This window comes from Salvelinus alpinus, chromosome 13 (genome assembly GCF_045679555.1).
Source record: "Salvelinus alpinus chromosome 13, SLU_Salpinus.1, whole genome shotgun sequence".
NCBI lineage: Eukaryota > Metazoa > Chordata > Actinopteri > Salmoniformes > Salmonidae > Salvelinus > Salvelinus alpinus.
In genome coordinates, this window is record NC_092098.1 from 47478033 (window position 1) to 47500627 (window position 22595).

The following is a 22595-nucleotide window of genomic DNA, read 5'->3' on the forward strand; positions in this document are numbered from 1 at the left end:
TTGATCCTGGACTTCCCTGCCGACTCGTCAGCGTAGGCAACAACACCTCCTCTACACAAGCTAGGGTTATGTGTCTTATATTTCTAGGCATTACTGCACTGTTGGAGCTAGAAACACAAGCATTTCTACAAATCTGAGATAACATCTGCAAATCTGTGTATGTGACCAATACTCTATTATTTGATTTGAGAGATAGAGAGAGAGAGAGACAGAGAGGAGAGAGAGAGAGAGAGAGAGAGAGAGAGAGAGAGAGAGAGGGGAGAGAGAGAGAGAGAGAGAGGCTTGTGTCTGGCTACGGCTGGCCTCACAGTGTGTTGTGTTAAATTGGGATCATGCTGAAGCCAGCCTCTGTCTGTCTGTCTGTCTGTCTGTCTGTCTGTCTGTCTGTCTGTCTGTCTGTCTGTCTGTCTGTCTGTCTGTCTGTCTGTCTGTCTGTCTGTCTGTCTGTCTGTCTGTCTGTCTGTCTGTCTGTCTGTCTGTCTGTCTGTCTGTCTGTCTGTCTGTCTGTCTGTCTGTCTGTCTGTCACTCACTCCTATGTGCTCCCATCGGGCAGCTAGGCGGCCTGGCTTTATATGTGCTAACCCTAATCGCACGCACGCACGCACGCACGCACGCACTCCCTCTCTGTTCAGCCAGTTAATGATATCCACTGGAGCTCTCCTATTCTCTCTATTGTCTAATCCCAGGCCTGTTGTGTTATCAACTCAGACCATTCTAATCTAGACTGAATAGAGAGGTGTTCCTTTACCTCTCTCTCTCTCCTTCTCTTGATGGACACATGGCAGTATCTCTGATAATCACTGACAGATAACTACATTTGTTGGTCATACAAAGGTGATGTTGTTCTGATAAAATAACACAAGATCCACACAGTCTCTCTACCTCTCTCTCCTTTTCCCTCCCTCCCTCCCTCCCTCTGTCTCTCTGTGTCCCTTTCTCCCTCTCTCCCTCCCTCTCTCTCCCTCTCCCACCCTCTCCCTCCCTCTCTCCCTCTCCCACCCTCTCCCTCCATCTCTCTCCCTCCCTCTCTCTCCCTCTCCCTCCCTCTCTTCCCCTCTCCCTCCCTCTCTCTACCTCTCCCTCCCTCTCTTTCCGTCTCTCTCCCTCTCTCTCCCTCCTCCACCCTGGGAAATTGAGTCCAGCAGTTGAAGAGTGTCGTCAACAAACTGTTATTAGCTCAATAAAGGAGGAGATCGATAGGGCAGAGATGAGCAGCCTAGCTGGTGATATCAGCAGAGAGGAGAGGACAGCCAGAGAGGCTGCTGGGACAGATATTACCTACACACTGGAGCTTCCATTGGTCACCCGTATCCAAATACTTCACAAGACGTTACACAACTAAAGACGTAAAAAATGTGTGGAGATGATTTCTCTCTGGCCGTTTAATTCTTTCCTTCTCATGCCCTTTAGAGTCTACATGTGTAACTGTTTACACGTATAGACTCTGATTGGACAGTTAGGTTCCAGAATGTGGACTGATTGGTCAGTTGAATTACAGGAAGTGTGAGACACAACCACACACAAACACACACAATCAGTCATTATTAACACAAAACCATATGCACAGACTCCCAATCACTCCCTCTCTGTTCACCCTGCCATGTTCACAAGGCTTTAATCTGCTGTGATGATCCAAATGAATGTTAATGATATCCACTGGAGCGTTCCTATTCTCTCTCTGTAATGATGTGCGTTGAGAGTCGGGAAGCAAGTTCAGGGAGTGAGTGTTTTAATGAATAAACGTAACATTAAACAAAACAGGAAAACCCGAACAACACACAGACAAGGCACGGGAACAGAAACAATGACGCCTGGGGAAGGAACCAAAGGTATTAACATACAGTGCCTTGCAAAAGTATTCATCCCCCTTGGCGTTCTTCCTATTTTGTTGCATTACAACCTTTAATTGAAATGGCTTTTATTTGGATTTCATGTAATTGACATACACAAAATAGTCCAAATTGGTGAAGTGCAATAAAATAAAATAAAAAATTGAAAAGTGGTGCGTGCATATGTATTCACCCCCTTTGCTATGAAGCCCCTAAATAAGATATGGTGCAACCAATTACCTTCAGAAGTCACATAATGAGTTAAATAAAGTCCACCTGTGTGCAATCTCAGTGTCACATGATATGTCACATGATCTCAGTATTTAAACTCCTGTTCTGAAAGGCCCCAGGGTCTGCAACACCACTAAGCAAGGGGCAGCACCAAGCAAGCGGCACTATGAAGACCGAGGAGCTCTCCAAACAGGTCAGGGACAAAGTTGTGGAGAAGTACAGATCAGGGTTGGGTTATTAAAAAAATATCTGAAACTTTGAACATCCCACGGAGCACAATTAAACCCATTATTTGAAAATGGAAAGAATATGGCACCACAACAAACCTGCCAAGAGAGGGCCGCCCACCAACACTCACGGACCAGGCAAGGAAGGCCTTAATCAGAGAGGCAACAAAGAGACCAAAGATAACCCTGAAGGAGCTGCAAAGCTCCACAGCGGAGATTGGAGTATCTGTCCATAGGACCCCTTTAAGCCGTACACTCCACAGAGCTGGGCTTTACAGAAGAGTGGCCAGAAAAAAGCCATTGCTTAAAGAAAAAAATTAGCAAACACGTTTGGTGTTTGCCAAAATCATGTAGGAGGCTCCCCAAACATATGGAAGAAGGTACTCTGGCCAGATGAGACTAAAATCAATCTTTTTGGCCATCAAGGAAAACACTATGTCTGGTGTAAACCCAACACCTCTCATCACCCCGAGAACACCATCCCCACAGTGAAGCATGATGGTGGCAGCATCATGCTGTGGGGATGTTTTTCATCGGCAGGGACTGAGAAACTGGTCAGAATTGAAGGAATGATGGATGATGCTAAATAGAGAGAAATTCTTGAGGGAAACCTGTTTCAGTCTTCCAGAGATTTGAGACTGGGGCGGAGGTTCCCCTTCCAGCAGGACAATGACCCTAAGCATACTGCTAAAGCAACACTTGAGTGGTTTAAGGGGAAACATTTACATGTCTTGGAATGGCCTAGTCAAAGCCCAGACCTCAATCCAATTGAGAATCTGTGGTATGACTTAAAGATTGCTGTACACCAGCAGAACCCATCCAACTTGAAGTAGCCGGAGAAGTTTTGCCTTGAAGAATGGGCAAAAATCCCAGTGGCTAGATGTGCCAAGCTTTTAGAGACATACCCCAAGAGACTTGCAGCTGTAATTGCTGCAAAAGGTGGCTCTACAAAGTATTGACCTGGGGGGGGGGGGGTGAATAGTTATGTACACTCAAGTTTTATGTTTGATGTCTTATTTCACCCAAAAATATATTTTGCATCTTCAAAGTGGTAGGCATGTTGTGTAAATTAAATATTTGTTGCCTTACCAAAAATAAAGGTAAGGCAATTACCCCTCCCTCCCTCCCTCCCTCCCTCCCTCCCTCCCTCCCTCCCTCCCTCCCTCCCTCCCTCCCTCCCTCCCTCCCTCCCTCCCTCCCTCCCTCCCTCCCTCCCTCCCTCCCTCCCTCCCTCCCTCCCTCTCTCTGTCTCTTTCTCTCCCTCCCTCCCTCCCCCTGTTACCTATACAACTGTGTCCTTTACCTCTCTCTCTCTCTCTCTCAATTCAATTCAATTTAATTTAAGGGCTTTATTGGCATGGGAAACATATGTTAACATTGCCAAAGCAGGTGAAGTATATAAGTATATAACAAAAATGAAATAAACAAAAATGAACAGTAAACATTACACTCAAAAAAGTTCCAAAAGAATAAAGACATTTGAAATATATTATGTGCAAATAGTTCAAGTACAAAAGGGAAAATAAATAAACATAAATATGGGTAGTATTTACAATGGTGTTTGTTCTTCACTGGTTGCCCTTTTCTTGTGGCAACAGGTCACAAATACTGCTGCTGTGATGGCACACAGTGGTATTTCACCCAATAGATATGGGAGTTTATCAAAATTTGATTTTTTTCCCGAATTCTTTGCGGATCTGTGTAATCTGAGGGAAATATGTGTCTCTAATATGGTCATACATTTGGCAGGTTAGGAAGTGCAGCTCAGCAAGTGTGCACATAGCCTCTCTCAATTCAATTCAATTCAAGGGGCTTTATTGGCATGGGAAACATGTGTTAACATTGCCAAAGCAAGTGAGGTAGATAACATACAAAAGTGAAATAAACAATAAAAATGAACAGTAAACATTACACATACAGAAGTTTCAAAACAATAAAGACATTACAAATGGCCGATGACCTCAGGCCTTGGATATTCCAGGATGATATAGTGAAGGCTTTTTGTTCCATAAAGTGTCCAATGTTGTTGGTCGTGGTTTGGCCTCAGGCCAGTAAGTGTGAGCAGAGCCTGCTGAGCATCTGGTACATGCCGTTGGCTTGGGCGAGTGTAAGAGTGGGGGTTGGGCCTGTTTGCCCGCTCACTACCTGGGCGTATGTGTGACTTCCATGTTGATGCCCTCTTTGCGGGGGTGAGGTGCATGGGGTGGGCAGGAGTGGCATAGGTCTGATCTGAGGGGGCCTAAATGGGGTGTGGGCATGGTTGATGTGGGGGGCTGTTGATTGGTTGGGGTGGGGGTGTGAATGTGTCTGGGGGTGCTGTGGTCTGGATGTAAGTCAAGTCTCTCTCTCTCTCTCTGAATAGAGAGGTGTTGTCACCTCAACAACTGTTTCCATTACCTCTCTCCCCCTCTCTTTCTCTCACCCTCTCTCTCCCTGACTTTCTATCCCACTCTCCCTCTCACTCTTTCTCTCTGTCCCTTTCTCTTCCTCCCTTTCTCTCTTTCTCTCTGTCCCTTTCTCTCCCTCCCTTTCTCTCCCTCTCTCTCCCTCTCTCTCTCCCTCTCTCTCCCTCCTCCACCCTGGGAAATTGAGTCCAGCAGTTGAAGAGTGCTGTCAACAAACTGTTATTACCTCAATAAAAGAGGAGATCGATAGGGCAGAGATGAGCAGCCTAGCTGGTGATATCAGCAGAGAGGAGAGGACAGCCAAAGAGGCTGCTGGGAAAGAAATGACCTACACACTGGAGCTTCCATTGGTCACCCGTATCCAAACACTTCACAAGACGTTACACAACTAAAGACGTACAAAATGTGTGGAGATGATTTCTGTTTTCCTTCTCATGCCCCCAGACAGATTCATAGTATACCTACACTATCACACACACACTATAACACACACACTATAACACACACACTATAACACACACACTATCACACACACACTATCACACACACACTATAACACACACACTATCACACACACACTATCACACACACACTATAACACACACTATCACACACACACTATAACACACACTATAACACACACACTATAACACACACACTATCACACACACACTATAACACACACACTATAACACACACTATCACACACACACTATAACACACACACTATCACACACACACACTATCACACACACACTATAACACACACACTATAACACACACACTATCACACACACACTATCACACACACACTATAACACACACACTATCACACACACACTATAACACACACACTATAACACACACACTATCACACACACACACTATAACACACACACTATCACACACACACACTATCACACACACACTATAACACACACACTATCACACACACACTATAACACACACACTATAACACACACTATCACACACACACTATAACACACACTATCACACACACACTATAACACACACACTATCACACACACACTATGACACACACACTATCACACACACACTATAACACACACTATCACACACACACTATAACACACACACTATCACACACACACACTATCACACACACACTATAACACACACACTATAACACACACACTATCACACACACACTATAACACACACACTATCACACACACACTATAACACACACACTATAACACACACACTATCACACACACACTATAACACACACACTATCACACACACACACTATCACACACACACTATAACACACACACTATCACACACACACTATAACACACACTATCACACACACACTATAACACACACTATCACACACACACTATAACACACACACTATCACACACACACTATAACACACACACTATCACACACACACTATGACACACACACTATAACACACACACTATCACACACACACTATGACACACACACTATAACACACACACTATAACACACACACTATCACACACACACTATCACACACACACTATCACACACACACTATCACACACACACTATAACACACACACTATCACACACACACTATATCACACACACACACACACACACACACTATCACACACACACTATCACACACACACTATAACACACACACTATCACACACACACTATCACACACACACTATAACACACACACTATCACACACACACACACACACACACACTATCACACACACACTATCACACACACACTATAACACACACACACTATCACACACACACTATCACACACACACTATCACACACACACTATCACACACACACACTATCACACACACACACACACACACACACACACACTATAACACACACACTATCACACACACACTATCACACACACACTATCACACACACACTATCACACACACACTATAACACACACACTATAACACACACACTATAACACACACACTATCACACACACACTATCACACACACACTATAACACACACACTATCACACACACACTATCACACACACACTATCACACACAAACTATAACACACACACTATCACACACACACTATAACACACACACTATAACACACACACTATAACACACACACTATCACACACACACTATAACACACACTATAACACACACACTATAACACACACACTATCACAAACACACTATCACACACACACTATAACACACACACTATCACACAATCACACAAACACTAACACACACACTATCACACACACTATCACAAACACACTATAACACGCACACTATCACACACACACACTATAACACACACACTAGCACTATCACACACACACACACTATAACACACACACTATCACAAACACACTATCACACACACACTATAACACACACACTATCACACAATCACACAAACACTATCACACACACTATCACAAACACACTATAACACACACACTATCACACACACACTATAACACACACACTAGCACTATCACACACACACACTATAACACACACACTAGCACTATCACACACACACACACTATCACTATCACACACACGCACTATAACACACACACTAGCACTATCACACACACACACGTTCACTATCACACACACACTATCTCAAACACACTATCACACACACACACACACACACACACACACACACACACACACACACACACACACACACACACACACACACACACACACACACACACACACACACACACACACACACACACACACACACACACACACACACACACACACACACACACAGACATACACACTCGTCTATCTTTCCTCTTTGCTGTGACTCAATGACTCTTAGTGGAGCAACAATAAAGTCCAGGGGGCTTCGACCGGCTGGAAGGCTGCCCTGCTGACGGCACCATGATGGATCACCTCTGGCTGCCTTAAACTGCAGAAACAGCCCTTCACACACACACACACACACACACACACACGAACACACACGCACACACGCAAGCACGCACGCACGCACACACACACACAAACACTATCACACAAACACTATCACACACACACACACACACAATCACACAAACACTATCACACAAACACTATCACACACACACACACACACACACACACACACACACACACACACACACACACACACACACACACACACACACACACACACACACACACACACACACACACACACACACACACACACACACACACACACACACACACACACACACAAACACACACACACACATTGATGTCCCTACGTTGTAGCCCTTGGAGTGTCGAGTCTGTGACTGATAATGTGGCAAGAAAAATATGACTGTTTATCTAGACAGTGTATTAGAGACAGAGGAATGAAGGGATATGAGACAGTGTACTAGAGACAGAGGAATGAGGGGATATGAGACAGTGTACTAGAGACAGAGGAATGAAGGGATATGAGACAGTGTACTAGAGACAGAGGAATGAAGGGATATGAGACAGTGTACTAGAGACAGAGGAATGAAGGGATATGAGACAGTGTATTAGAGACAGAGGAATGAAGGGATATGAGACAGTGCATTAGAGACAGAGGAATGAAGGGATATGAGACAGTGTATTAGAGACAGAGGAATGAAGGGATATGAGACAGTGTACTAGAGACAGAGGAATGAGGGGATATGAGACAGTGTACTAGAGACAGAGGAATGAAGGGATATGAGACAGTGTACTAGAGACAGAGGAATGAAGGGATATGAGACAGTGTATTAGAGACAGAGGAATGAAGGGATATGAGACAGTGCATTAGAGACAGAGGAATGAAGGGATATGAGACAGTGTATTAGAGACAGAGGAATGAAGGGATATGAGACAGTGTACTAGAGACAGAGGAATGAAGGGATATGAGACAATGTATTAGAGACAGAGGAATGAAGGGATATGAGACAGTGTATTAGAGACAGAGGAATGAAGGGCTGGCAACACACTCTTGTTTCCTGTAAGCCTATTGGATGGACCTCTATATATTCTGCACACATGTGCGTGCCTGTGTGCACATGCAGAAACACACAGACACCGGTTTAGGTTTGTATCCCTGGGGGAGTATGGCACCTGCTCAGGCTAATACAGAATATAAGACAAGTGGATGGTTTCCTCCATCAGGCCTCTCTCTCTCTCTCTCTCTCTCCCTCTCTCTCTCTCTCTTTCCTTCTCTCTCTATGTCTCTATGTCTCTCTCTATCTCTCTCTCTCTCTCTCTCTCTCTCTCTCTCTATGTCTCTATGTGTCTCTCTCTCTCTCTCTCTCTCTCTCTCTCTCTCTCTCTCTCTCTCTCTCTCTCTCTCTCTCTCTCTCTCTCTCTCTCTCTCTCTCTCTCTCTCTCTCTCTCTCTCTCTCTCTCTCAGGGGACAGGGTTGTTTTTCTCAACTGTTTGGAGTATGTAGAAGGAGGGAGGGAAGGAGGGGGCATGTGGGTGACAGAGGACCTCATGACCTGACTATAACCCTCTCAGCTCAACGCTAATGGCCTACAGTCTCAAAGGCTTTAAAGTAATGGATTGGATATTGCTTACTGAGTAGCACACGATCAATCTGAATCACAGACAAATGAGGTCCTCCTCAGCTTACACACTGAGTCTTTGACAGTCCAGTCTCATCAAGATATGGCTACTGATCTCCAGATTTGACAGTACTGTAAACGCTTGCTTCTGGCATGGACCAAGAGAATGCTGACCATTGTAAAATACCCTTTGAGGCGCCGGCTATGCCTGGCGATGTGGACTGTAGAGCAGAGCTAGAGAGCAGACAGACCCAACTGGCATTGGTACCAGCACTACCTATAGATGTTTATCAGGTCTGTCCTCCCCAGAACAGCTGCAGCCAGGCTGGGTGGTAGAGGGGGGGTGAGTACTAACACAGATAACCACATCAGTGGGGGGGACCCTGCTGCCTGATGACATCATCAGATCATCACTTCCTGCTAGAAGCCACCTCTCACTACTAAGAACGTTATGAGATGTTGGAGAATGTATTCAACACGTGACTTGTCACTCCATGCTGATGTAAGAGGTAAACTAACGCAGTGAAAATGACTACCTCCAAGTCTATGTGTCAGATTATTTATATTATAAACCAACCTAATTGGACATGACGGTGCACTGGTCACAGGGCAAAATGGCTTGAAATGCTGGGAGTGTGAGTGAGTGAGTGAGAGAGTGAGTGATTGAGTGATTGAGAGAGTGAGTGAGTGAGTGAGTGAGTGAGTGAGTGAGTGAGTGAGTGAGTGAGTGAGTGAGTGAGTGAGTGAGTGAGTGAGTGAGTGAGTGAGTGAGTGAGTGAGTGAGTGAGTGAGTGAGTGAGTGAGTGAGTGGAGGTGGTAATGTAATGTAGCGATGGCTACAATAGCTGTCTGGTTGCATATTACACAGCTGATGCTGCTGTAAATACTAATGTGAACTAATGAAGAGAGACATGTGTGCCCAACTAAAGGCCTCCACTTCCCCTCCGTCAGTCTTCTCTGATAGGTCCCACGTCCTACAGTACCGTATCCTCCACTTCCCCTCCGTCAGTCTTCTCTGATAGGTCCCACGTCCTACAGTACCGTATCCTCCACTTCCCCTCTGTCAGTCTTCTCTGATAGGTCACACGTCCTACAGTACCATCCTACAGTACCGTATCCTCCACTTCCCCTCTGCCAGCTGCAGCAGCTGGGTAAGGGAGGGTAGGATGGGAACAGGAGCAGCTGGGTAAGGGAGGGTAGGATGGGAACAGGAGCAGCTGGGTAAGGGAGGGTAGGATGGGAACAGGAGCAGCTGGGTAAGGGAGGGTAGGATGGGAACAGGAGCGGGGCTGGGTAAGGGAGGGTAGGATGGGAACAGGAGCAGCTGGGTCAGGGAGGGTAGGATGGGAACAGGAGCAGCTGGGTAAGGGAGGGTAGGATGGGAACAGGAGCAGCTGGGTAAGGGAGGGTAGGATGGGAACAGGAGCAGCTGGGTAAGGGAGGGTAGGATGGGAACAGGAGCAGCTGGGTAAGGGAGGGTAGGATGGGAACAGGAGCAGCTGGGTAAGGGAGGGTAGGATGGGAACAGGAGCAGCTGGGTAAGGGAGGGTAGGATGGGAACAGGAGCAGCTGGGTAAGGGAGGGTAGGATGGGAACAGGAGCAGCTGGGTAAGGGAGGGTAGGATGGGAACAGGAGCAGCTGGGTAAGGGAGGGTAGGATGGGAACAGGAGCGGGGCTGGGTAAGGGAGGGTGGGATCTGCAGGGTCGTGACCCAACACGGTTACAGTACGATAAGGTTCAGCTGGATCATAGGGTCGTGACCCAACACGGCTACAGTACGATAAGGTTCAGCTGGATCATAGGGTCGTGACCCAACACGGCTACAGTACGATAAGGTTCAGCTGGATCTGCAGGGTCGTGACCCAACACGGCTACAGTAGGATAAGGTTCAGCTGGATCTGCAGGGTCGTGACCCAACACGGCTACAGTACGATAAGGTTCAGCTGGATCTGCAGGGTCGTGACCCAACACGGCTACAGTACGATACGGTTCAGCTGAATCTGTAATAGTGCTGTACTGGATTTTCATTTGACTTTGATTGTTTTAATATTGATATTTGTACCACACTGTTGAGGGAGCTGCTTTAAACTGTGTACGTAACGAATAACCTTTGATTCGATTTTGATTTGGAGAGGATAAAACTGACACATCTAAAGAGAAATGATCCGTTGGTCGTAATGGTTTTAGACGTGTAGACTCTGATTGGACAGTTAGGGTACAGGTTGTGGACTGATTGGTCATTTGAAGAACAGGAAATGCGACTGGTAGACTCTGATTGGACAGTTAGGGTACAGGCTGTGGACTAAATGGTCAGTTGAAGAACAGGAAGTGTGACTGATAGACTCTGATTGGACAGTTAGGGTACAAGGCTGTGGACTGATTGGTCATTTGAAGAACAGGAAATGTGACTGGTACCTTTGGAAGGCGTTCTGGATCCCCAGGGTGCCGGGGGATGACCTTCTGCAGTCGCTGGAAACCGTAGTCGATGGTGGGTTCATTCAGAGCTGAGGACACACACACGCACAATACTGAACGGTTAGAGTATTGCTATATAATCTTATAACAATTAATGTTTTTGTCATACGGTCAGAAAATCATCTGGAATTGAGTTCACTCTTCGTACAGTATTCATCTTGTTTTATTAATTTTACAGCTCATTTCTGAAGTTGTGTTCAACAGGAAGTACAATATCTATCAAGAGTAGGAAAGTGACTGTCTTGAATACATCAAGGAACCAGACCGGTACCAAGGCCCTTTCCAGCCTGTGATTGCTTTAAAGGGGCAATACATAGTTGCTACACCCCTTTTTTAATGATATATATCCATTGATTCTTCAAAAATATAACTTAGTAATGCCTCATGAGCTTAGTTTAACTGTCACACCCCATGAGAACACAACATATAAGCTTGTTTTTCTCCAATGTTTGTAAACATTGTAAACGTAAACAAACACTGTACACTCACAACATTGTTAATAAAAATCATTTTGTTATCATGGATGGTCAGTTATTGCGTCTATTAATCTGAGAGTGTTACATTTCTCCAGGCCCTTAGCTTTTTACCAAAACAGGCTTCACTGACATTTTCAACATGTCCCTGTCCGAGTCCGTAATACTAACATGTTTTGAGCAGAACCCAAGAACACTAAGGTAACCTGCCTAAATGACTACCGACCCGTAGAACTCCCGTCCGTAGCCATGAAATGCTTTGAAAAGCTGACCCATGGCTCACATCAACACCATTATCCCAGAAACCCTAGACCCACTCCAATTTGCATACCGTCCCAAAAGATCCACAGATGATGCAATCTCTACTGTACTCCACACTGCCCTTTCCGACAGGACAAAAGGAACACCTATGTGAGAATGCTATTCATTGACTACAGCTCAGCGTTCAACACCATAGTGCCCTCAAAGCTCATCAATAAGCTAAGGACCCTGGGACTAAACACCTCCCGCTGCAACTGGATCCTGGACTTCCTGACGTGCCGCCCCCCAGGTGGTAAGGGTAGGTAACAACACATCCGCCACGCTGATCCTCAACACAGGGGCCCCTCAGGGGTGCGTGCTCAGTCCCCTCCTGTACTCCCTGTTCACTCATAACTGCAAGGCCAGGCACGAATCCAACACCATCATTAAGTTTGCCGATGACACAACGGTGGTAGGCCTGATCACCGACAATGACGAGACAGACTATAGGGGGAGGTCAGAGACCTGGCCGTGTGGTGCCAGGACAACAACCTCTCCCTCAACGTGATCAAGACAAAGGAGATGATTGTGGACTACAGGAAAAAGAGGACAGAGCACGCCCCATTCTCATCAACGGGGCTGCAGTGGAGCAGGTTGAGAGTTTCAAGTTCCTTGGTGTCCACATCACAAACAAACTAACATGGTCCAATCACACCAAGGCAGTCGTGAAGAGGGCACGACAAAACCTATTCCCCCTCAGGAGACTGAAAAGATTTGGCATGGGTCCTCAGATCCTCAAAAAGTTCTACAGCTGCACCATCGAGAGCATCCTGACTGGTTGTATCACTGCCTGGTATGGCAACTGCTCGGCCTCCGACCGCAAGTCACTACAGAGGGTAGTGCAAACAGCACAGTACATCACTGGGGCCAAGCTCCCTGCCATCCAGGACCTCTATACCAGGTGGTGTCAGAGGAAGGTCCTAAAAATTGTCAAAGACTCCAGCCACCCTAGTCATAGACTGTTCTCTCTGCTACCGCATGGCAAGCGGTACCGGAGCGCCAAGTCTAGGTCCAACTTGCTTCTGAACAGATTCTACCCCCAAGACATAAGACTCATGAACACCTTATCAAATGTTAACCCAGACTATTTGCATTACCCCCCCCCCTTTTGACACCGCTGCTACCCTCTGTTGTTATCTATGCATAGTCACTTTAATAACTCTACCTACTGTACATGTACAAACTACCTCAACTAGCCGGTGCCCCCGCACATTGACTCTGTACCGGTACCCTCTGTATATTGTCTCGCTATTGTTATTTTACTGCTGCTCTTTAATTACTTGTTACTTTTATTTTTTATTCTTATCCGTAATTTATTTAAATAGTTTTAAACTGCATTGTTGGTTAGGGGACAGTAAGTAAGCATTTCACTGTAAGGTCTACCTACACCTGTTGTATTTGGCGCATGTGACTAATACAATTTAGTCACATGCGCCGAATGAGATCCGCTTTGTTATTGTTTTAACGGTGGATTCACTCTTTAAAGTGAGCTTTTTATTAGTTAAACGATCTAGAGATAATAAAGTCAATGTAAAGAAGAGTGGCGGGGATTTTCATGTATGATTGTAGCTAATGGAAGTCAATGTAAAAAAGAGTGGAGGGGATTTACATATATGATTGTAGCTAATGGAAGTCAATGTAAAAAAGAGTGGAGGGGATTTACATACATGATTGTAGCTAATGGAAGTCAATGTAAAAAAGAGTGGAGGGGATTTACATATATGATTGTAGCTAATGGAAGTCAATGTAAAAAAGAGTGGAGGGGATTTACATATATGATTGTATCGAATGGAAGTCAATGTAAAAAAGAGTGGAGGGGATTTACATATATGATTGTAGCTAATGGAAGTCAATGTAAAAAAGAGTGGAGGGGATTTACATACATGATTGTAGCTAATGGAAGTCAATGTAAAAAAGAGTGGAGGGGATTTACATATATGATTGTAGCTAATGGAAGTCAATGTAAAAAAGAGTGGAGGGGATTTACATACATGATTGTAGCTAATGGAAGTCAATGTAAAAAAGAGTGGAGGGGATTTACATATATGATTGTAGCTAATGGAAGTCAATGTAAAAAAGAGTGGAGGGGATTTACATATATGATTGTATCGAATGGAAGTCAATGTAAAAAAGAGTGGAGGGGATTTACATATATGATTGTAGCTAATGGAAGTCAATGTAAAAAAGAGTGGAGGGGATTTACATACATGATTGTAGCTAATGGAAGTCAATGTAAAAAAGAGTGGAGGGGATTTACATATATGATTGTAGCTAATGGAAGTCAATGTAAAAAAGAGTGGAGGGGATTTACATACATGATTGTAGCTAATGGAAGTCAATGTAAAAAAGAGTGGAGGGGATTTACATATATGATTGTAGCTAATGGAAGTCAATGTAAAAAAGAGTGGAGGGGATTTACATATATGATTGTATCGAATGGAAGTCAATGTAAAAAAGAGTGGAGGGGATTTACATATATGATTGTAGCTAATGGAAGTCAATGTAAAAAAGAGTGGAGGGGATTTACATATATGATTGTAGCTAATGGAAGTCAATGTAAAAAATAGTGGAGGGGATTTACATATATGATTGTAGCTAATGGACGTCAATGTAAAAAAGAGTGGATGGGATTTACATATATGATTGTAGCTAATGGAAGTCAATGTAAAAAAGAGTGGAGGGGATTTACATATATGATTGTAGCTAATGGAAGTCAATGTAAAAATGAGTGGAGTGGTTTTACGTATATGATTGTAGTTAATGGAAGTCAATGTAAAGAGTGGAAGAGATTTAAATATTTGATCGTGGCTAATGGAAGTCATTTCACATTCCCATGAAGCTAGATTGGCCTTATTTATGAAAGTGAGTGTAAAAAGCACGTATGGTAATCTGGAGATTTTAAAGGACATTTACTTTTTACGTTTAGCATTGCAATTACTGGTTTAAACACTTTATCCTGTCAGAAGAGAGAGAGACATGTAAAAGCATGTCAGTTACAGAGGGGAGGTGACAAGCGTAGTTGCACGCCTGTTGACAGCCAGCCAGGCAGGCAACTAGCGACAGAAGAGACAGAATGGTGGAGAGGAGGCAGGAGGAGAGAAGATGGCCGCCCAGCCCCAGAGCATTGGTCTAAAGAGTTCCTATCTTTCACCCAAATGTAGCCTTTAAGAGCTCGGAGAGACTCAACAACAGCACAGACAGAGAAAAGGGTTTGATGTGACAAAAGAGGTTCCTCTTCTGAGAGGCCCAAGGATGTGTTGACCAAAGAGAAAGAGATGGAAAGTGTTGAAGAAATGTTCCAAAACATCTTACCATGGGCAGGTGTAGTTTAAGTACACAATAGAGGTGAATGACAAGGTTTGACTATTCCTGTTGCTAGAATAATCACACTTCTGAAGCAGAACAGTTTGCACATTAACACGGACACAAATGTTTCGTTGTTCTGAAAAGGATCAGATCACGTCTGTGGCAAAGAGTGTTTTCACCACAGGTGCTGAAAGGTGAGATATTCCAGCAGGAATCTGACACTGTCTGCACAGCCAAACGCCACAGAACACCAGCCATCCCTGTTCCTGGGGGTTTCTCTTCCTGTTGTCATAACCTCACGGGTCTTTGTCAAGACGCCTGCAGCATTTTGACACTGGAACAATGACCCTTTCTTCTGCTGGGTCTGGGGAGAGGGGTCTGGGCAGAGAGGGGTCTGGGGAGAGAGGGGTATGGGCAGAGAGGGGTCTGCGGAGAGAGGAGTCTGGGCAGAGAGGGGTCTGGGCAGAGAGGGGTATGGGCAGAGAGGGGTCTGGGGAGAGAGGGGTATGGGCAGAGAGGGGTCTGGGGAGAGAGGGGTATGGGCAGAGAGGGGTCTGGGCAGAGAGGGGTCTGGGCAGAGAGGGGTATAGGCAGAGAGGGGTCTGGGCAGAGAGGGGTCTGGGCAGAGAGCGGTCTGCGGAGAGAGGAGTCTGGGCAGAGAGGGGTCTGGGCAGAGAGGGGTCTGCGGAGAGAGGAGTCTGGGGAGAGAGGGGTATGGGCAGAGAGGGGTCTGGGGAGAGAGGGGTATGGGCAGAGAGGGGTATGGGCAGAGAGGGGTCTGGGGAGAGAGGGGTATGGGCAGAGAGGGGTATGGGCAGAGAGGGGTCTGGGGAGAGAGGGGTATGGGCAGAGAGGGGTCTGGGGAGAGAGGGGTATGGGCAGAGAGGGGTCTGGGCAGAGAGGGGTCTGGGCAGAGAGGGGTATAGGCAGAGAGGGGTCTGGGCAGAGAGGGGTCTGGGCAGAGAGGGGTCTGCGGAGAGAGGAGTCTGGGCAGAGAGGGGTCTGGGCAGAGAGGGGTCTGGGGAGAGAGGGGTATGGGCAGAGAGGGGTCTGCGGAGAGAGGAGTCTGGGCAGAGAGGGGTCTGGGGAGAGAGGGGTCTGGGAAGAGAGGGGTCTGGGGAGAGAGGGGTCTGGCTGAGTGTGTGTGTGTTGTCCGGGTTCTCTGTTGGAGAGCTAGAGTTTACATATACAAACACACACTATCTCTGTGACTCACCACATTCACAGATAACATGTCTATACACACACACACACACACACACACACACACACACACACACACACACACACACACACACACACACACACACACACACACACACACACACACACACACACACACACACACACACACACACACACACACACACACACACACACACACACACACACACAGATGGAGAGAATGGAGCGAGGGGAAAAGAGGAAGAGAGAAAGAGTGGTTGACACGGTGACGGTATAGATAGTGGAGATATTAGGTGTGTGTGAGTGTGAGTGTGAGTGTGTGTGTGTGTGTGTGTGTGTGTGTGTGTGTGTGTGTGTGTGTGTGTGTGTGTGTGTGTGTGTGTGTGTGTGTGTGTGTGCGCGCGTGTGTGTGTGTGTACGCGTGATGTTAGGTGCTTTCCACATGGTGTTCCAGTAAATCCGTTCCAGCTCAGTGTATTGTGTTCTGTAATTAGTCTGTCTGTGGTGAGCTCACACACTTCAGTGGACACCGCAATATAGACAGTCAATTTGTCTGGTGACTCTTATAGATGATAAAAAAAGACTATAAAAATATGGCATGTGTGCACATCTGTACTGGGAATGGCATCCACATGTACTGAGTGATAATAACTACAGTATATACTGTATTTGTGACCGGTAGAATATGGAAATTAACGACCAACATCTAAACACTTCCATATACAATGCAGTATACTAATGAATGCAGTATGCTAATGAACACAGTCACATGGTATAGAGAACACACATGAAGACAGAGTGGCATCAGGCCCACTTTAACAACAAACATCTCTCTCTCCCTCTCTCCCTCTCTCCCTCTCTCCCTCCCTCCCTCCTTAAAATACTTTTAAAACCTCAAATACACTACAAGTTTTAAACTTCTTGCATTCCTGCAACAGGGTGATCAAATTAAGATCCTACTTTAGAGACTGAAAATGATAACAGTGTATTATGGAAGAGACAGAACAACTAATGCCACATCTACCGAGATATATACAATGCTATAACAAAAAAACACACAACCAAAGAGTGACCCAGCGGAGATATACCAAATTGCAGCAATTTCCCACACTGCCTCCCAGGCAATGTGTCAGAGGTCAATGTGTCAGAGGTCAATGTGTCAGAGGTCAATGTGTCAGAGGTCAATGTGTCAGAGGTCAATGTGTCAGAGGTCAATGTGTCAGATGTCAATGTGTCAGAGGTCAATGTGTCAGAGGTAAATGTGTCAGAGGTAAATGTGTCAGAGGTAAATGTGTCAGAGGTCAATGTGTCAGAGGTCAATGTGTCAGAGGTCAATGTGTCAGAGGTCAATGTGTCAGATGTCAATGTGTCAGAGGTAAATGTGTCAGAGGTCAATGTGTCAGAGGTCAATGTGTCAGAGGTCAATGTGTCAGAGGTCAATGTGGCCCTGAAACTTGAGGATAGAGCATATTCATAATGGCTCCTCTGTAATTAGGGGATTATGGGACAGGGAGTAGTGGTGGCGGAGGAGGGGGAGGACCAGGGGAGGAGGGAGAGGACCAGGGCAGGAGGAGGATGACCAGGGGAGGAGCAGGGGAGAATGGGGAGGAGGGAGAGGACCGGGGGAGGAGGGAGAGGACCGGGGGAGGAGGGGGAGGAGGGAGAGGACTGTGGGAGGAGGTGGAGGAGGGAGAGGAGTGAGAGGATTAGGGGAGGATGAGGAGGAGGGGGAGGACTGAGGGAGGAGGGGGAGGAGGGAGAAGCACAGGGGAGGATGAGGAGGGAAATGAAGGTGAGATGTAAGAGCGTTTGGGAGGGGGGAGATGGAGGGTGTATTAAGGAGTGTTGGGTGTAGTGTTGGGTGTAGTAAGGAGTGTTGGGTGTAGTAAGGGAGATGAAGGGTGTAGTAAGGAGTGTGGGGTGTAGTAAAGGAATGGGGGGTGTAGTAAGGAGTGTGGGGTGTAGTAAGGAGTGGGGGGTGTAGTAAGGAGTGGGTGGTGAAGTAAGGAGTGTGGGGTGTAGTAAGGAGTGTGGGGTGTAGTAAGGAGTGTTGGGTGTAGTAAGGAGTGTGGGGTGTAGTAAGGAGTGTGGAGTGTGGGGTGTAGTAAGGAGTGTTGGGTGTAGTAAGGCGTGTTGGGTGTAGTAAGGAGTGGGGGGTGTAGTAAGGAGCGTGGGGTGTGGGGTGTAGTAAGGAGTGTTGAGTGTAGTAAGGAGTGTTGGGTGTAGTAAGGAGTGGGGTGTAGTAAGGAGTGGGGGGTGTAGTAAGGAGTGGGGGGTGTAGTAAGGAGTGGTGTGTGTAGTAAGGAGTGTTGGGTGTAGTAAGGAGTGGGGGGTGTAGTAAGGAGTGTGGGGTGTAGTAAGGAGTGTGGGGTGTAGTAAGGAGTGTGGGGTGTAGTAAGGAGTGTGGAGTGTGGGGTGTAGTAAGGAGTGTTGGGTGTAGTAAGGAGTGTGGGGTGTAGTAAGGAGTGTTGGGTGTAGTAAGGAGTGTGGGGTGTAGTAAGGAGTGTGGAGTGTGGGGTGTAGTAAGGAGTGTTGGGTGTAGTAAGGAGTGTTGGGTGTAGTAAGGAGTGGGGGGTGTAGTAAGGAGTGTGGGGTGTGGGGTGTAGTAAGGAGTGTTGGGTGTAGTAAGGAGTGTTGGGTGTAGTAAGGAGTGGGGGGTGTAGTAAGGAGTGGGGGGTGTAGTAAGGAGTGTGGGGTGTGGGGTGTAGTAAGGAGTGTTGGGTGTAGTAAGGAGTGTTGGGTGAAGTAAGGAGTGGGGGGTGTAGTAAGGAGTGTGGGGTGTAGTAAGGAGTGTGGGGTGTAATAAGGAGTGTGGGGTGTAGTAAGGAGTGTGTAGTGTGGGGTGTAGTAAGAAGTGTTGGGTGTAGTAAGGAGTGTTGGGTGTAGTAAGGAGTGGGGGGTGTAGTAAGGAGTGTGGGGTGTGGGGTGTAGTAAGGAGTGTTGGGTGTAGTAAGGAGTGTTGGGTGTAGTAAGGGGTGGGTGGTGTAGTAAGGAGTGGGGGGTGTAGTAAGGAGTGTGGGGTGTGGGGTGTAGTAAGGAGTGTTGGGGTGTAGTAAGGAGTGGGGGTGTAGTAAGGGAGATGAAGGGTGTAGTAAGGAGTGTGGGGTGTAGTAAGGAGTGGGGGGGTGTAGTAAGGGAGATGAAGGGTGTAGTAAGGAGTGTGGGGTGTAGTAAGGAGTGTGGGTGTAGTAAGGAGTGGGAGGTGTAGTAAGGAGTGGGGGGTGTAGTAAGGAGTGTGGGGTGTAGTAAGGAGTGTGGGGTGTAGTAAGGAGTGGGGGGTGTAGTAAGGAGTGTGGGGTGTAGTAAGGGAGATGAAGGGTGTAGTAAGGAGTGTGGGGTGTAGTAAGGAGTGGGGGGGTGTATTAAGGGAGATGAAGGGTGTAGTAAGGAGTGTGGGGTGTAGTAAGGAGTGTGGGTGTAGTAAGGAGTGGGGGGTGTAGTAAGGAGTGGGGGGTGTAGTAAGGAGTGGGGGGTGTAGTAAGGAGTGTGGGGTGTAGTTAGGAGTGTGGGGTGTAGTAAGGGAGATGAAGGGTGTAGTAAGGAGTGTGGGGTGTAGTAAGGAGTGTTGGGTGTAGTAAGGGAGATGAAGGATGTAGTAAGGAGTGTGGGGTGTAGTAAGGAGTGGGGGGTGTAGTAAGGGAGATGAAGGGTGTAGTAAGGAGTGTGGGGTGTAGTAAGGACTGTGGGGTGTAGTAAGGGAGATGAAGGGTGTAGTAAGGAGTGTGGGGTGTAGTAAGGAGTGTGGGGTGTAGTAAGGTGTGGGGGGTGTAGTAAGGAGTGTTGGGTGTAGTAAGGAGTGTTGGGTGTAGTAAGGAGTGGGGGGTGTAGTAAGGAGTGTGGGGTGTAGTAAGGAGTGTGGGGTGTGGGGTGTAGTAAGGAGTGTGGGGTGTAGTAAGGAGTGTGGGGTGTGGGGTGTAGTAAGGAGTGTGGGGTGTAGTAAGGAGTGTGGGGTGTGGGGTGTAGTAAGGAGTGTGGGGTGTAGTAAGGAGTGTGGGGTGTAGTAAGGAGTGTGGGGTGTAGTAAGGAGTGTGGAGTGTAGTAAGGAGTGTGGAGTGTAGTAAGGAGTGTGGGGTGTAGTAAGGAGTGGGGGGTGTAGTAAGGAGTGTTGGGTGTAGTAAGGAGTGGGGGGTGTAGTAAGGGAGATGAAGGGTGTAGTAAGGACTGTGGGGTGTAGTAAGGACTGTGGGGTGTAGTAAGGACTGTGGGGTGTAGTAAGGACTGTGGGGTGTAGTAAGGAGTGTGGGGTGTAGTAAGGAGTGTGGGGTGTAGTAAGGAGTGTTGGGTGTAGTAAGGAGTGTTGGGTGTAGTAAGGAGTGTGGGGTGTAGTAAGGAGTGTTGGGTGTAGTAAGGAGTGGGGGGTGTAGTAAGGGAGATGAAGGGTGTAGTATGGAGTGTGGGGTGTAGTAAGGAGTGTGGGGTGTAGTAAGGAGTGTTGGGTGTAGTAAGGAGTGTGGGGTGTAGTAAGGAGTGTTGGGTATAGTAAGGACTGTGGGGTGTAGTAAGGAGTGTGGGGTGTAGTAAGGAGTGTGGGGTGTAGTAAGGAGTGTGGGGTGTAGTAAGGAGTGTGTCGTGTAGTAAGGAGTGTGGGGTGTAGTAAGGAGTGTGGGGTGTAGTAAGGAGTGTGGGGTGTAGTAAGGAGTGTGGGGTGTAGTAAGGAGTGTGGGGTGTAGTAAGGAGTGTGGGGTGTAGTAAGGAGTGTTGGGTGTAGTAAGGAGTGTGGGGTGTAGTAAGGAGTGTGGGGTGTAGTAAGGAGTGGGGGGTGTAGTAAGGAGTGGGGGGTGAAGTAAGGAGTGTGGGGTGTAGTAAGGAGTGTGGGGTGTAGTAAGGAGTGTTGGGTGTAGTAAGGAGTGTGGGGTGTAGTAAGGAGTGTGGAGTGTGGGGTGTAGTAAGGAGTGTTGGGTGTAGTAAGGAGTGTTGGGTGTAGTAAGGAGTGGGGGGTGTAGTAAGGAGTGTGGGGTGTGGGGTGTAGTAAGGAGTGTTGGGTGTAGTAAGGAGTGTTGGGTGTAGTAAGGAGTGGGGGGTGTAGTAAGGAGTGGGGGGTGTAGTAAGGAGTGTGGGGTGTAGTAAGGAGTGTTGTGTGTAGTAAGGAGTGTTGGGTGTAGTAAGGAGTGGGGGGTGTAGTAAGGAGTGTGGGGTGTAGTAAGGAGTGTGGGGTGTAGTAAGGAGTGTGGGGTGTAGTAAGGAGTGTGGAGTGTGGGGTGTAGTAAGGAGTGTTGGGTGTAGTAAGGAGTGGGGGGTGTAGTAAGGAGTGTGGGGTGTAGTTAGGAGTGTGGGGTGTAGTAAGGGAGATGAAGGGTGTAGTAAGGAGTGTTGGGTGTAGTAAGGAGTGTTGGGTGTAGTAAGGGAGATGAAGGATGTAGTAAGGAGTGTGGGGTGTAGTAAAGAGTGGGGGGTGTAGTAAGGGAGATGAAGGGTGTAGTAAGGAGTGTGGGGTGTAGTAAGGACTGTGGGGTGTAGTAAGGGAGATGAAGGGTGTAGTAAGGAGTGTTGGGTGTAGTAAGGAGTGTTGGGTGTAGTAAGGGAGATGAAGGATGTAGTAAGGAGTGTGGGGTGTAGTAAGGAGTGGAGGGTGTAGTAAGGGAGA

At 46.8% G+C, this 22595-nt stretch overlaps 1 protein-coding gene across 8 annotated transcripts in view; it reads right to left on the reverse strand.

Moving 5' to 3' along the window:
- Positions 1–22595, reverse strand: part of LOC139537810 (transcription factor COE1-A-like) — a 310976-nt gene that overhangs the window by 27690 nt on the left and 260691 nt on the right. For all 8 annotated transcript variants that reach the window (XM_071339613.1, XM_071339618.1, XM_071339616.1 and 5 more), the window contains exon 11: positions 11688–11776. In XM_071339613.1, coding sequence (XP_071195714.1) covers positions 11688–11776 — 89 coding nt within the window. The remainder of the gene's footprint in view (positions 1–11687; positions 11777–22595) is intronic.